We start from the raw sequence: 17,452 nt of genomic DNA on the forward strand, positions 1-17,452 counted from the left end.
TTACAAAGTAGTTTATTAATTTATTAATTATATTTTTCGGCATAAAACTGTATTTATTTCAATTAGTATGTCATTAACAGTACCGAAGAGTACCTTCCGTCGTTTAAACTGTCGTCCGTTTATACTGTGGAATTATGCTTTCTGTTTAGTAGTCAAGTGCGTTGGTTACCATGCGGCTTTCAACCGGAACCATTAAGAGTACTCGGTACTAACAGAATGTGCATTAATAAACAAATTACCACCGAATATTTCAATTATGCTGTTGAGATTTAATAATACAATCATTCAGACCTCCCTTGGCATATTCAAGTACTCTCTATATTTTGTTTGCCTCCCCTTTCACGGTCAAAAATTAAAATAATTGTACTTTGGTACCGATTCGGTGACTCACCCTGTACACTATTGCAGAAAATAGGACAGTAAAGGTTTTTAGCCGACCATACCAACAGGTGTGGTAGGCTATTAAGATCGGCAAAAAAAATTTTTTTTAATTTTCTTTAATTTTTGGTGTAATAAAAAAGCGTATAAATCTTCAGCAGTTCATAAGAACTTTCTCTTTCACTATTCCTCACACCCTGTATAATTCCTTGATTGAAATAGCTTCTCAGAAGAAACTAAATAAATCACATGACTGTAGTAAACTAATGATATTCTTTTAACGAAAAAAAATCCGATATAACAGAACAAAACATGATAAAGACGGTTGTCGACAGCTCGATAATTAGTAATAACATAAACTTAATGACTTATTGTTTGTAGCAACAATGGCCGGCAGTGTTGATAGCAACAAACAGACAAAAATTTTGTCTGTCTAGGTAATAATGCATTCCTATAGTTTTAATAAAACATTTCTTTATTACTAAATAAATCAAAATGTTTTTACATCGACTCCAATTATTCTTGACTGAAAAATAGATTTCTTTTTTTGTTAAAATTTAGTTCCAACGTTTATATTTTAGCGAAATATTTTTCTATGACGGATATTTTTTATCTTCTCACTAATATAAGTAACCCAAAATCGTTTAAACTACCCCTATTTGCTCATCTGCTGTCAATAAAACAACTATGGGGCTGCAAAGAATATCGAATGCAAGTTAATTCTATACAGAGGGTGTCCCAGAAATAAGTATTTTAAGGGATGGTAGATCTCGATGAAAGAAACATATTTTCTCCTTATCGTTTTTCAAATATCTATGTTACCATATTATCAAGAAAGCATGTTTTTAACTAAAAAATAAAAAAAAATTCAAAAAATTTTTCAAAAAATTCCGAATTTTCAAATTTTCTTTTTCACGAAAAAAACCTCATAGGCGTGTTTCTGGGATTGAACTATATTACCAGCTAAAATACTTGCACTTATTTGCTTTATTTATTGTATAGAGGTAAAAGAATATGAAATATCATGATAATTTTCGAACCCTGGAGAAAATTAAAATGTTATTTCTGTAATTACACTGTCCGAATCTTTTCAAATCTCTACATAATCACATGTCATTATTTCAGTACCAGCTACGTCCTGTAAACAGTTAACTGTCAGGTGGCTTAGTTAATTATTTTTTATTATATTCTCTTAAAAAAATGTCTATGTATATTTGTGATAATTATTCTATTTTCTGATTTCTCTTTTAAATCGACAAGAGTTCTCACCAAATAATTAGGTTTATTGATGATAAAATAAACCTTACTCCGTCAGAAAATGAATTTAAAGTATTTAAACATATGTATATACCGGGTGTTGCATCGTCGAGCGGGACATAGGAAATCCCATGTAAATTTTAATGGGCTCAATTATTGGCTTCCCTAATTATTTTAGAGAATAATTCTATTTAGGTTTATTGAAGAGCACTAAAACCCACACTCAAAAGAATAACTTTAGATATTTTTGATTAGCCCGGTTACGAGTTATCGCCGATTTCCTTTTAAATATTACTACTACTTCTTTCTTATGGCCCTGTATTTACTTATGAGCACCAGTCAAGGTAAAAGATAACTGTCAAATGAAGTTGCCATTTAATAGTACCTAAATTAATAAGTTATTGAATATTGTAATAATACTTAATTCATATTAATTTGTATTTATAAATATATCTTCAAGATTTCCGATGTAGGAATGAGTTTTCAATAATAATAAAGCACTAAATAGGTAAATTTCTGAAATGACAACTTGATTTGACAGTTTTCTTTTACCTTGACTGGTGCTCATAAGTAAATACAGGGCCATAAGAAAGGAGAAATATTTAAAAAGAAATCGGCGATAACTCGTAAACGAGCTAATCAAAAATATCTAAAGTTATTCTTTTGAATGTGGGTTTTCAATAAACCTAAATAGAATTATTCTCTAAAATAATTAGGGAAGTCAATAATTGACCCCATTAAAATTTACATTGGATTTCCTATGTCCCGTCCGACGATGCAACACGCTGTAAGTATAGTTTTGTGCCAAATTCTTAAAATAGAATTCTGATATAATTTTTTTGGATATCGTTGTGCATTATATTGTATAATCATACATAAATATAACTTTAGCTAGACAAAAAATATCTATTTTTTTAAATAAATTGACATGCGACAACTGCCAGTGTCATATTTTCTTTTGCTAGACACACTATACATTTCTAATCTTCCCAAACTATGCAAAACAATATTGCAAGTCTGTCCAACAAAAGGATCCATGACATTGACAGTTGTGTCTGTCATTTTAATTCACAGTAAACTGTGTTTTCTGTCATTTTCTCGATGTTGTCTGTCGAAATCTTCCTTCACACGTTTGACGTTATTTTTTTACTGAAAAGCTTTTGTGTCATTTTTTAATAAATGCCATATAGAGCTCTTTCTAAGCCCAGTCATTTATAAGACCACTATTACGCTGTTTTTTTTTTATTAAAAAATATTATGAGAAATTAAAAGACAGTTCATAGATACTATTTGGTACTACCCGTAATTTTTTATGGTACTATAAATAAAATTAACTTTACCTGATCATCCAACAAATGACAATTGACATTTTTCCACCCTCCAGCCAGCAGGGTGCAATTACATCCTTGCGCGTCACATATCGTGTACCCCTTCTGCCCCAAAACCAGATCAACGAGGGCACACAGTACCACCCCTCCAAGTACCACCGCTGAAATATATTTCCTCCCTTTGTTTCGCATTTTGCACCGAAGAAACTGCACTCATCGCACACTGTATACTTTGGTACTACCCTCGAGCATTTTAGTTTGAATTAAGTACTACCGAAAAATATTTGTTTTGCGAGATTTTAAACATCCTTTTAGGTCGAGAGTACTGCCGAAGAAGGTTATCACGTACCGACGCGACACTGAATGAAGAGAGTGGTACTGAAACAAAGTTGGTTTTCGTACGACTCGTACCGTGTACAGCCTCTGATTCAACTGAGCGCTCGCCGTTCTGTCTGTTTTTGGACGAGCCTCTGGTTGAATTTAGGCAGTGGCGTAGTTTGTAATTTAAATGGAATCTACGTTGTGTTAAAAATATTTTTTTGTGACTTACCTCGGATGCGCTTGACAGAAGCATGGGGAAAATTGAGGAGAATATGCATCTCCTGGCATATATTGAACATCTTTCAAAACATAGAAAGGCTTCATCACTTTGAGTATATTATTCCGTGCTACGTTCAGTTATATCAGTGAAGAAAAATACAGATATTAGGAAGTACGTCCATTTAATTGCATTTCTAAAAAGAAAATCGGAAGGATTTCGGTCAAAAAAATCGAGAATTTAAGAAAAGAAGACATAACTCGTTTTTTGTTGGAAGCCGATGATAAAACTTATTTCCTGACAAAAGTTTCATTGATAGTGGGACTTGCGGGAGCCTGCCGGTGTATCGAGTTGACAAATCGGCAGCTGCAAAATGTTAAAGATGAAGGACAATGCATTCATGTCATTATTCCATTTACGAAAACAAAGATATCACGAGATTTTTTTATAACGAAAGGGAATGTTGAAGGAATAAATATGATGGAAATGGTTCGAATATATACAGCTATGCGGCCAAGCAACACAGAGCATACTCGATTTTTTGTGGGGTACAGAAATGGAAAATGTATTAAGCAACCCGTTGGCATTAATACTTTAGGAAAAATTCCGTATAAAATAGCATTGTTCCTAAGTCTTCCAAATCCACAACAATACACTGGACATTGTTTCCCTAGGTCGTCTGCGTCGTTGCTTGCAGATTCAGGAGTGGATTTATTAACTGTTAAAAGACAACGCAAGTTGGCGCTCTACACAGTGGCAGAGAGCTATATAGAAAATTCCAAAGAAAATAAGAAAAAAGTGTCATGTAATATTTTCGGTAACATTTCTGGCAATGATGGGTCTTCAACAAGTTCAAGCACTCAGGAAATAAATTTACTTTCTAAAAATTCAACTCACCTGTCATCGTCTGGAATTAATTTAACCAATTGTACTGATATTATAATTAATGTTTACAATAAATAAACGTATTTAGGTACTTTTTTTTGCTTGTTTCTTATTTTAAAATTTGCGTGTTATTATGAATTCATAATTTGATAGATTAAATTTGTAAATACTACTTATTTTATTAAATTAAATGAAAGGAGTGCCAGAGTGTCTTAAAACTGCATATTTCGAATTTAATGAAATATGCTGTTATTTAATAGTTTAATAAATATTAACTAATTACATTTTACAAAGTTCCTGAAACTACGCCAATGGCGTTATCAAGTTTTGAAAAAAATGAAATAAATAAACAAAGCGTTTGTTTACATTTTGCATGTCTACGTGGCTATTACCCTTTTATTATAGATGTCTAATCTTTGAAAGGTAAATACTTCTATGAAAGGTTTTGTATTAAAGAGAAAACACACATATAAATATCCCCCTAGACACCTACGCCTATGCTTTACGCACCATTACACCAAGTTGTTGTCGTTCTTTCTCACTTCATCTCTCCACGGTTTCCAGCGTTCTACCAGCGTTGCCAGCTCTCTATAAAGCTGTTTTTTAAATCACTTTCAACAGTATGGAAAGCGACGAAAGCTCACAATATTTAAGTTAAAAAAAATCCGATTTCAACACTGTAAATTTAATTGATGATAATTATATGTCAAATATAAACAGACAGCTGATTCTACTGTCGCTGATAACCTACAATTTGAATGTTTATTTTATTATAAATACTGGGAGATATAATAAATATTTGTTTATATAAGTTATCTTTTTGGGGGCCTTCTGGTTATTTTAAACAGACGAGACGTCAGTTGTATTTAGGAGAACAATTTTATATAATTAATAATGTACATAATGATTCATTAAGTAATGAACTGCCTTTTATTCTTTTTACTGTATATTTGACTGCTTTAACTGTATGTTTTACTTTTATTCTTGATTTTGTTGTGTTACTGTCTATTATTTCTATTTTGGTTCTGTGTATTCTGATAGCAAAAATACTGAAATAAGTAGTATCAATAGTAATACTATGACAGTCTCAGTACTGGCTTCTACAAAAGCCAGTATCTGTGACGGTTTTACAGAGGTTAGTTCTCCAATATCAGTCGTACCTACTACTACTGCCATTACTCGCTGACGAGTATTCGGTATGCATCAGAAGATGGTCTTTAAGTTTTCGTGGAAAATGTTCTTGTACCTTTTGAGTTGTCCACCCGGCGTCCTCTTACCGTCTACAAGCTCACCGTAAAGCAGAGATTTTGGTATGCGGTTTTCTTGCATTCTGCATACGTGACCAGTCCATCTGAAGCTGGATTTTGTAACCATGACTTCAATAAATTACGTCTTAATTAACTACTTCCAACCCTGCTTACCACTCAGAGATGATGATGCTAACATGGTTAGGGAAACGCGCGTCCAGTGTAAAAGTAAAAGTGTTTTGGTGTATTGTGGTGATTTAGTGTTTTTTTTATTTTGCTGTGTAACATCAAAGGTTCCAACCCTCAACTGTAATACATGTAATGTAGTTTATGTAGTTTTTAAAAGTAACATGTAGTTTTCCAAACCCTGGTCGTAAGTTCTGAGATTTTTTTTCTTAGACCGTTGGAGGATTCCCATTTCAAGTTACCGATGGAGTCTTCCAGGCAGGGTTCGGAAGTAGTTAATTAAGACGTAATTTACCTGATTAACTACGTGTAGTTTTTCTTCAAAAACTACGTCTTTTCCCGTTCATTATCTACATGAAAACTACGTTAATAAACTATGTATTGATATTATGAATAATTTTCCTTTGTATGAGGTGTAATAGAGATAATATGATGTAAATATTATATTTAAAGCCATATTTCTTTTGTTTTCTTAAATACATTATGTGTTTTTAAAGCTTCAACTTATGATAACCTCACCTCAAACCTTTGACATTTGAAAGTTACGTACATAGGTTACATAAACTACACCCTCTACATAAACTACATTAACTACATGTAATGTAGTTTATGTAGTTTTTAAAACTAACATGTAGTTTTCCGAACCCTGCTTCCAGGTTCTTGAGTTCTGCTTTAATTTAGTTTCCACATGGGTAATTTGTTAAAGAAATCGTTAAGAAAGACTCTAAGCACAATTTTTTGTATCTAAAAACATCTGACAACCTCTCCTAAACATATTTGTTCATGTAAAAACACGCGATTAATAATTTCCCCGAAATTATGGAATAAATGCAAAAATCGGCAACGCCGCCATGTCGGTACGGTACTGACTTCAGCTGTTTCTTTGTCCGATCGTACTTACGGCGAACGCCAGCATCATGCATCCCAAAAAAGGGAAAAAAGGAACAAAAAGCAAGGAAGGCGAGTGGAAACCATGACATGTTTTGGCCTGTCAAAGTGTTTCGAAAATTCTACGTAACGGTCCACGAATGATGCTCCTTTCGAATTGCATGAATGGTTTTCGGATTCAGTGGTATTTTTAGTGGGCAAATATAAGGGAGAGGTTGCATTTTTCGCTAACGAGTCTTAGCCTGTAAAGGATCTTTCGAATTTTCTGCGTAACGATCAAAGAAAATGTAATAAATTTTCTCTTGATTTAAAAATATTTAAATTGTTATAATTATAGTAATTTAAGAAAAATAGACACACCGGAAAAATCTAGGGATATCATTTTATTAAAGTTAAAAATAAATGTTTTGAATAAACAACCACATATTTGTAGGCCGATTCTTCCTACTTCGATTGAAACGAAGTAGTCACACTAGTTATTTCTAAATTTGGGATATTTGCAGATGTGTTTGTGCATTTTTTGTCAAAGGTATAAAAAGCACCTAGCATCAATTGTTCGAATTTAACCTGTACTGGCTATGTTTTTATGATAACTGGCCAGAATTCATTCAAATAACTCTGTTTAGAGTATTAAACGACATTATGGAGCGTAGACATCTTAACAGAGACGAAATGCTAAGGGCCATGGGTATGCTTGAAGCTGGAATGCGCCAAATCGACGTAGTTAGAGCATTAAATACAACGCAAAGTGTAATATCGCGATTAAGTGCACGCTACCGTGAAAGTGGTGATGTTGCTGAGGGCACACAGGGCGACATCGCATTACTACACCTCAGCAAAATCATTTTTTACAATTAAATGCTCGACGCCGACCGACTCTTACAGCACCAGAGCTTAGTTTAATTTTCCAGGAAACACATAATTTAACCGTAGTCCTGACACTGTTCGCAATAGATTAAGAGAGGTCAACTTAAGAAGCAGACGCCCCTGGAGAGCTCAACCCTTAACGAGAGGAAATCGAGAGGTACGATATTTGTGGGCTCAAGATCATGTTCAGTGGTCGAATGAACAATGGGCCAATGTTCTCTTCACGGATGAGTCACGCTTTGGAATTCATCCGGATTCGAGAAGGCTTAGGGTATGGAGAGAACCGGGAAATCTTATTCGGTTAGATCATGTAGAAGTGCACCTTTATCAAGGTGGAACAGTTATGGTCTGGGGAGGAGTCCAGTTAGGCCGAAAAACCGATCTCGTTTTTCTTGAAAGGTTTCTAACAGGAATTACATATCGTGATTTAATTCTTGAGCCTGTCGTGTTATCATATGCCAATGATTTTGGGAGAAATTTCATTCTCATGCATGACAATGCACGGCCTCATACAGCCAGAGTGGTAAGTGAGTTTATCAATGCTCATCAATTAAACATCTTACCCTGGCCGGCACAATCTCCTGACCTCAACCCCATCGAGCACGTATGGGACGCGGTCCAAAGAAGAATTTTGAGAATGGGTATGGCTCGTGAAACTCGTAGGGATCTGGTTCGGGCCGTGAATGCAGCGTGGCAGGCTGTACCTCAAGAAGAGATCGACAACCTGATCAGGAGCATGGAGAGACGATGTAGGGCTGTAATGAACAGTAGAGGAGGCTATACCCTTTATTAAGTAAAAATTGTTTTATCTTATTTTTTTTAATTCACAGTTTAGAATAATAACTTTTTGTCCGTACCTGTATAAAACTACCGAGTGAAAAAATATGCATTTGCGTGATTTTTAACGTAAAAAAGGTCTCTTGGTAAAAATCGCTACGAGCAACCGTTTTCAAGATATTTAGAATAAAAATAGCCAATAATGTCATTATTGACAAAAATAAACATGTTGAGTAGATAGTTATTTGACTGAAATGAAAAATTTGGGAAATTTTTATTTTTTTAAATTAATCACAGATTCAACAGTTTCTGTTGAATTTTTGGCACAAAAACATTTCAAATGTATGATTTCAGTCTAATAGTCAACATGTTTAATTTATGTCAATAATGACAGGTATTGATTATTTAGATTCCAAATATCTCGAGAACCATTACTGGTAGCGATTTTTACCAAGAGAACTTTTTTACATAAAAAACGTCGTAAATGTCTATTTTTTTACTGGGTAGTTTTATACAGGTACGGAAGAAAAGTTGTTAGTCTTCAAACCAATTAAACAATATGTAGGTGGCGCCCTCTATAAGTAGTAATCATATGAACATCAAAATCAAATTTCTCATATCAAAAAACTCCGAGATACCAATTTTCATCCAAATATTGACGTTGCTTCAGAAATTATTTGGAAAAATTCGAAATAAAAATGAAACTTCTACGCCCTGTATCTCCGAAACTAAGCATTTTGATATACATTAAAACAAACTTTTTTTACCTTTTTTTATCTGCAGAATATGCTGCCGAAGTTTCCGGAATACAATTCGGACCACCCTGTATATTATTTTTCTCTTATTTCTTTGAGATTCTTAATAAACCTACACCATTCGATTAAGTTTAGATTGTTCCTAAATATCTGAGCGATATTTTTTTCCTGTGAGAAATCAACTCATCTAAAAATAAAAATATATCTTCTCTTTAAGTTTCCATACCCATGAATTATCTTCTTGTAACGATAACCATCAAACTAACGCTTCTCATACATACACCCTAAGAAAGATCCCGTGAAAAGAATAATTTGTCATTCATCTGGTACACACTCAACTTTAACTCTCCCAAAAAAGGTAGAAAGTGCAGGTAGAAAAAATAAAAATCCAAAAAGTTTACGTATAGGCCAAAGCAGTGACTAAGAAAATGCTATACCATGTTATCTTAATGGCTGAAATGATAGTGAAACATGAAAGAGAAAAAGAATGTCAATATCCGATAGAGAATAAGTACCTAATATAAGTACCAACTTATGAACTAATATAGAAACTGATAACACTGTCTATTCTTAACTAGTTATATCTCTTATACACAAAGCCGAGTTGAATAACCAAAGAAAATAAAACCTACTTTGCTTGGTTTTAGTTGCTTTTTAACGATAACTTTGTTTAACAATGTTAAAAAGGCACTAATATTGGTACTGATTAATTATAACGAAAAAACCTTTTTAGGGTTCCGTAACCAAAGGGTAAAAAACGGGAACCCGGAACGGGGTTAAATAAATTGTGACTTTCTATCCACACGGAACCGACAAAAAACGCAACAATATAATATGTCTCTACCTATAAGATTATTAATTCACCACGTTGAAGATTTATTTATGGTACTACCCTTTGGTTCTCTACTTAATTTCAGTACCCACTCCAATGAGAGGCTGTTCCTCAGCGATTTCGTGGGATGTGTAGCTGGATCGAGCGGCGGTCGTCTAGCTCAATGGCTACAGCCTGGGAGCAGAGCTGAGCCATCCCAGTGCAAGGTACTATGCGCTAGAGACGACCTGAGACAAGGATGGCCAGCTATCGTCACGGTACTGACCAGGGATCAGTACGGAGAGGCTGTATACGTACCCAACATGAAGGTATTGTGAATGTAGAAACCCTTCCATGGTTGGAGTTTGGCCCTCCGTGCCGTCTTTAACAGCTTTTGAACTGCTTTGAACGGGTTTGAACAAAAACTGAACAGGTCTGTTGTTTTACGCTAAAAAGCCGTTCAAAGCAGTTCAAAAGCCGTTCAGAGCAGATCAAACCTGTTTATTCTTGTTTATTAACCTATTTTACATGTTCTTAGCTGATTTGCTCCTCCTCCTCCTCCTCCTCCACCTCCACTGGCGCAGAATCGGCCATCTACCTCTACTGGTAGCGTTGTAAAATACACATCCTCGCGACTAATTAGTTGGTTAAATCAAAGTGGTCGATTTAGCGACCATAAATCTATAAAAGATTAAATAAGTATTCTGAATCATTTTTAGTTGATAGAACTCCACTTAGTATACAATTTTTTGGTCTAAAATTTAGGTTGAAGTCAAAGCTATCCCAATTGACAAAAAGGAACTAGGTGATTGCGATGCAGGAAGGAAAATGAGAAGAGTTAGTCAGCCTGATCCTCTAACCTTCGGAGGTTTACCTCCTCCTCCATTACAGCACGTGTACGAACCTACCATCAGAGATAAAATGAAGTTTCATTCAATCACGGTCATGAAACCTTTCCAAAACTATTCTTTTGAGGAACTCAGGTACACAAGTTCATTGATGAGCAAATAAAAGATCAAGATGAAGACTACCTTGGTCTTTTTTGCAAATCCACGATCAAGACTATCGTAATATTTTTCTTTTGTTTGTTTGATTCATTGCCAGATATACATCACCTCCTGTGAAGAGATCAAGCGAAAACATGCTGGTCAGACCAAATCCTGACGGTACCTACAGTGCCACCTGGACACCTGCTTCAGTAGGATGTTATTCTATCGTAGTCAACATCGATGGATACGAAATGGAAGAAACCTTCAAAGTTGAGGTCTGTAATTCCCTAAATTTCCCGTATATATTTTTTTAAATTATTAAATTTGTAGGTGAAGGAACCACCTCAAGGTATGCTACCGCCAAATCAATCCACGAGTAAAAAATCAAGCAATCAACCAAGTAAAGTTAGGAAGTTTGTAGCCAAAAATTCAGCTGGTTTGAGAATACGAGCTCATCCGTCATTGCAGAGCGAACAAATTGGTATAGTTCACGTGAATGGTACTATTGTTTTTATAGACGAGGTACTAAATCGAATTAGTGGTACCAAAACTGTTTTGTTTTGAATTAATTCAATTTTTCAGATTCATAATGATGATGGAGTATGGTTAAGGCTTTCAGCCGATACTATCCGGCAGTACTGTAATCCTCATATAGTCGAAGCTTGGTGTCTTCAGTATAATCAACATTTGGGGAAGACTTTGCTTTTGCCTGTCGAAGAACCAAAAACTATTTTGGAACAAGTGATTATAGATACGATCATGAGGAAATTACCAGAAATTCAAGATAAATCTAAACAATCCCAAATTAGTTATAAAGTAAGTAAAATACCTATATTAAAATGTTTTTGGTTAAAACTGTTAGGCTCTTTCTGTATATACTTATTGAAAATTAACAGTAAATAATATTTTTTTTAATCGAAAAGGTTGTAAAATGTGGAGCTTCTGGTCACAATGTCAGAAACAGACCCAGTTTGAAGGCTTCTCCGGTAGGGATGCTGGTTTTGGGTAACAGAGTTGGAGTTAGCGAGTATGTAGTTAATTCAGAAGGTCTGTTTGATGGTCTATGAGATCCAGATGTTAATATTTACACTGTATTATTTTTCTAGGATGTTGGGTACTATTGGATAAAGCTACAAGAGATAAATATTGCTTTAACACTGATGGTGAAGCGTGGTCTCTGGCTATTGGTACGAATAACACACTGTATTTAGATAGTGTCAGCGAATCAGACAACCCCAAGGTAAAAATCTGTACTAATATATAAAATCCTTTTAAGTGACTGACTAACTGATTAATGACGATCCTGCTCAAACCACTCAACGTAAGAAGTTCAATTTTGGCATACAGGTTGATTCTAGGACGTAAAGGTTCGATAAGAAGGGATTTTTCGAAATTCCAGTTCCAAGGGGGTGAAACCACCCCTCAAATATTACAATATTTTAGAAAAAAACGGTCAAGTTTTCAAAAAAACGCTTAAACACGTATATTTTATTTTGTTTTTTTACATATTTTAAGATTTTTTAAAAATGTATACAGGGTGTTTCGAAAAATCTGGTCACTGATTAATCACGATCCTGCTTAAAGTGCTTGACGTAAAAAGCTGATTTTTGGAAAACGGATTGACTTTAGGGTGTAGAGGTTCGATAAGAAGGGATTTTTCGAAACTCATATTCTAAGGGGGTGAAACCACCCCTCAAATATTAGAATATTTTTCGTTTAAAAACCGGTGAGTTTTTCGGAAAAAAAACTCTTAAACACGTGTATTTTGTTGCCTTTACATTTTTTAAATATTTCTTCCATTTTAATGGAATCGTAGTCAATGTTTTTTTTAATTATATGGTATTTAGTTGACGTCTGAGACACCAAAAAGAGGTTTTGCATTCGCCTATCCCAAGTCCGGAGGTGATTTTACCTTCTCCGGAGGTCAAAGCAGTTCCTCCACTTTGAAGGGCAGATCTGAAGACTTTGTATCATCTAACCCCTTCATATTTGGTGAAAATTTGGAGAGTGAACCTCCTAAAGTACCCAAAAGGGAAAGGAGAGACAGCAGCAAGTCGAAATTCAAACCAAAATTGACTAGGAGCGATGAAGGACAAACGTTAGTAAATAATTTGAAAAAATAATCGAAAATAATATACAAAAAATCTTGATTTGTTTGTTGGTTTTTAGTAATGAAGGTTTTTTTGACGCTTCCCCTAAACCCTTACCAGAAATGGGTTCAAATGGGAACGGTATTACTCCTCCAGATACTCCAAAGAGGTCTCAAAGTCCTAGACCAGGTGTGTTTAGTCCTAAACCCATGAGTAGGAGTTCTAGTCCAATTGCTTTGCCCAGTAAGTTAATGAACACTTTTTAATTCTATAATTTTTAAACTAAGTATTTTAAAGTTTTATATATTGTGTTTTAGTGGACTGATTTTGATGATTTTTTAAGCAATTTGTATCTAAATTATTAGTTTTCTAATCTAAAAATTAAAGTTCTCATCTGCCAATTATACGAGGGAATACAAGATGTTGTTATTTTGGTGAAAGTTTGGAACACCCTGTAGGATATGTTAAAAAAGCAATGACTTTTTGACAATTATTTTATCATCTAGGTACATTTTTCCTCGATAATACATTTTTCGGTTCATCTCAAAAGCTTTATTTTTTTCGGAGATATTCGCTTTTGAAGGAGAGACTAACGTTTTTTCGTAATTTTTATATTACAACCATACCGTGTCCTGGCGAGTTCGCCATATATTTAATAATAAAATACCATTCATATTTATTAAAGAAAAATATTTGATCAAAATTTAGTCACAGTATTGACAAAATTCATGTATCTCTGTATTTATTTTCTGAATTTACACAACTATAATTTAGGTCGAGCATTACACCAAGATAGTGGTAGTAGTAGTCCACCTATATACGGTTCTTCAAGAAGTGTAGGAATATCACCATTAGGTACTACTATTTTATTTATTTAAAATAAAACAAAAAATACTGAATCTATTTTTATTACAGTATCAGGTACCACAGGACATGACGGTACTCGTCGTGGTTCAAACCAATCAGACACAAGCGCTCTGGTCAGCAGTCTAACTAGAGATTTGTCTCAAAGTCCCAGTCAGTCTACTCAACCCAAGGAAATATCCCCCAGTCCCAGTGGAAGTTCTTTGGTCAACAGTCCACCACATACGCCAGGGTCAACCAAGAAAGAAATTTCGGTATTTTTTTATTTATTCAAAAAAAAACAGGATCATATACAGGGTGATTTTCAAGTATTTTTATGGTAAAATTCAAAATTTTGACACCCCGTATCACAAAAACACATTTTTGTATGAACTTTTCACCTTAAAAATACTTGAAGAATCACCCTGTAAAATAAGAGACATTTATTCAGAAACGCACTTTATACAGGGTAGTTCACCACATACGACACGGAGTATTGTTGCTAAACGATTAGATTTTTACAAATTGTAAGTTTTGGGTTCGTTGTAGGACTAGTAGAGCTAAAATAATTATTAGATTTAAACGGCAATAACTTGTTTAATTTAAAAGGAACACCCTGTATATTTTATCAGAATCAGATGCACAATTTAATTGTCTATCAAATTGTATTAAACCATTTTTTACACCTATCTCTTCAAGTTTCCGTAGAAAAAACCATAATATTGCGTTAAATTTGCCAAAAACGATAATATTACTAGCCTGTACATTTTGTACATTTGTTGTTTTAAAACAATCTAAAATGTCAATATTCCATAGGTATATTAGACAATTAAATTGTGCATCTGATTCTCCTAAAATATACAGGGCGTTCCATTTAAATTAAACAAGTTATTGGCGTTTAAAGCTAGAAATTTTTTAAAATACATTTTTAGACACTCTGTATGAGGTAGTATTATTTTTATTATTGCAACACGATAACTGATCAATAAATAAACTTCAGTAAATATTTAGTATTATAAACTTTGATACCCTTGGAGTAATGAAGCATTAAAATTTTTACTGCAATTTCACAAAATTGAAAATATTTCCAAAACGGTAAGGTTTAAGTGAAATAAACCTTAATCAAATTTACCTATATTTTAATCGTGGAAACTAAAAATGTAATAATATACAGGGTGTTCCATTAAAAAAAATACAACTTTGATATTTTTTATTTATTTGGGACAAAATATTTTTAAATTGTAGCTCTAATAGTCCCTCAACGAACCCAAAACTTACAATTTGTAAAAATATAATTGTTTAGCTACAATACTCCGTGTTGTATGTGGTGAACAACCCTGCAATGGTTTTGTTATAGGAAGGTGAACATTCTTCAAAGAAGCTAACCCAAACTGGTACTCAGACATCTCCAGAAAACGTCACCACCTCAGTGAAAGGACATTTCTCTATTGGATCTGTGAACAAAGAAGAAAAAGTTTCTCCCAAACTGATGAGGAAGGAGAGGAGTTCAACAAAGACCCGTCCAAAAAGAGCTATATCTCCTGCTAGCATGCACCAGTTACCTGCCGGACCCAAGGCTAGCTATCCAGCTACTGAGCCGGGAAAACAGGCAATCAGTCCATCGGTTGCTGAGTCTCTAAGAGCCGTTTTTGCTGCCTTTCTTTGGCATGAGGTAGGGGATATGTATATCCAACTACTTACCTGAAATTTCTTATCATATTTTATATACCGGGTGTTTGTTTTATCCTTGTATATCCTGTTTTCTAAATGGCCCCAGAGAAAGAAATCATTTGGCGAAATATCAGGAGACCTTGCTGGCCAATTTACTGTATGATTTAGGCCAATAACGTTTCCGTTAAAACTATTGTCTAAATATTCCCGAACAGTCAGGGTACTATGTGCCGGGCAGCCATCCATTTGGTACTAAACTTCCTGATTTTCCCTAGCGGCATCATGTAAAGTAGGTAAAATATGATTTTCGAGTAGTTCCAAATAATATTCTGCATTTAAAGTTCGCGTAAGAAACAATGGCCCGATAATATTGTGTCCGAATATCCCTGCCCAAACATTTACTTTCTGTGGATATTGCGTCCTTGTTTCGACAAACCTGTGTTTTTCTATGTTCCAATATCGATAATTTTGAACTTTGGGATCATTATTTAAGGTAAACGTGCATTCGTCAGTGAAACATATGTTTTTAAAAAATTCCCTATCCGTGTTTGCTCTTTCCATCATATCAAAACAAAACGCCTGCCACCGTATTTCGTCCCCATCTCGTAGCTCTTGGTGCTTTTCATATTTGAAGGAATAGTATTTATGTCGTTTCAAAATTCGAAACGCTGTAGTGTGATCTATTCCTATTTCATCCTCAAGTTTCCTTGTGCTGATCTTTCCATCGTTCTCTTCCACGCACAATAAAACTTCCACGTCGGTAGCATTTCTTGCATCTTCTCTTTGTTCCTGCCTTGCTTCACATCTGCAGTTATTTATTAGGGTACCTTTGGTCTCAAATCTCTGGATATTCCTGGCGATTGTAGATTTTCCAGGCATCGGTCTATTCGGATACAGAGCAGCAAACATGTCCGACACCTTTTGATAACTATTTCCTTGATAATACCATTTAATCATCAATACTTTTTCTTCGGTAGAATGTAATTCATGGCTAATATTTTCGATGTAGGTATGAGTTTTTAATAATAATAATAAAGCACTAAATAGATAAATTTCTGAAATGACAACTTCATTTGACAGTTATCTTTTACCTTGCCTGGTGCTCATAAGTAAATACAGGGCCATAAGAAAGGAGAAATATTTAAAAAGAAATCGGCGATAACTCGTAAACGGGCTAATCAAAAATATCTAAAGTTATTCTTTTGAATGTGGGTTTTAGTGCTCTTCAATAAACCTAAATAGAATTATTCTCTAAAATAATTAGGGAAGCCAATAATTGACCCCATTAAAATTTACATGGGATACTCGACGATGCAACACCCGGTATACATTGATAATCGGGAAGTTTTGACAAAATAATCTGTAGATAAAAATAACCATCTTGTATAAAAATACTTGTTTTGGTAAAGATTTTATCCATTAGTAGTTTTTGAATATTTTTTAGGGAATTGTACATGACGCAATGGCTTGTGCTTCATTTCTGAAATTCCATCCAACTCTGCCAAAACAAGGAGCGCAAGTCATCACACGTCATCACGAAATTCCTCTGGATAAAAGAAGAAAGGAGTTAACCAAGGAGGAAAGAGCTAGACAAAGACACTCGGTTGAGGTATAATAATAAAAAAAAAACTTAAATAAAACACAGAAATACTTTTATACACATTAACAGGTTAGCAATGCTGGTAACTACCTCCATATTCAACCAGCCACTTTAGAATCACTGACGCGATCAGCAGCGAACGCCAGTGCCAACAGAAATAGGTTCAGGAAAATGCCAGACAGTGGTACCATCAGGGAGGAAGCTGGAGGAGATCAGAACTATTCTTACCAAACTATGTCAGTTCTTCCTCCGGCATTGAAAAGTTTGGTTTATTTATGGGAGGAGCTGACTTCGAATTGTTTACAAAACATCAATGAACAGGTTTTTGATAATTCATATTGG

The 17,452-nt window shown here is 34.4% G+C and overlaps 2 protein-coding genes across 3 annotated transcripts in view; one reads left to right on the top strand and one right to left on the bottom strand.

Annotated features, from left to right (window-relative positions):
* The window catches only part of LOC115880274, a 47,400-nt gene extending 44,007 nt beyond the window's left edge, over positions 1-3,393 (bottom strand). For both annotated transcript variants that reach the window (XM_030897455.1, XM_030897454.1), the window contains exon 1: positions 2,976-3,393. In XM_030897455.1, coding sequence (XP_030753315.1) covers positions 2,976-3,155 — 180 coding nt within the window. In that variant the 5' untranslated portion in view covers positions 3,156-3,393. The remainder of the gene's footprint in view (positions 1-2,975) is intronic.
* The window catches only part of LOC115880273 (E3 ubiquitin-protein ligase MYCBP2), a 138,533-nt gene that overhangs the window by 100,609 nt on the left and 20,472 nt on the right, over positions 1-17,452 (top strand). The window contains 14 exon segments of the mRNA XM_030897453.1: positions 10,024-10,246; positions 10,683-10,900; positions 11,022-11,181; positions 11,237-11,428; positions 11,489-11,722; positions 11,830-11,953; positions 12,013-12,146; positions 12,754-13,004; positions 13,076-13,239; positions 13,771-13,851; positions 13,912-14,114; positions 15,197-15,511; positions 16,955-17,119; positions 17,180-17,431. Of these exon segments, the coding sequence (XP_030753313.1) occupies positions 10,024-10,246; positions 10,683-10,900; positions 11,022-11,181; positions 11,237-11,428; positions 11,489-11,722; positions 11,830-11,953; positions 12,013-12,146; positions 12,754-13,004; positions 13,076-13,239; positions 13,771-13,851; positions 13,912-14,114; positions 15,197-15,511; positions 16,955-17,119; positions 17,180-17,431 (2,716 nt within the window).

Source organism: Sitophilus oryzae, unplaced genomic scaffold, assembly GCF_002938485.1.
Source record: "Sitophilus oryzae breed Bouriz unplaced genomic scaffold, Soryzae_2.0 scaffold_1621_pilon_pilon, whole genome shotgun sequence".
NCBI lineage: Eukaryota > Metazoa > Arthropoda > Insecta > Coleoptera > Curculionidae > Sitophilus > Sitophilus oryzae.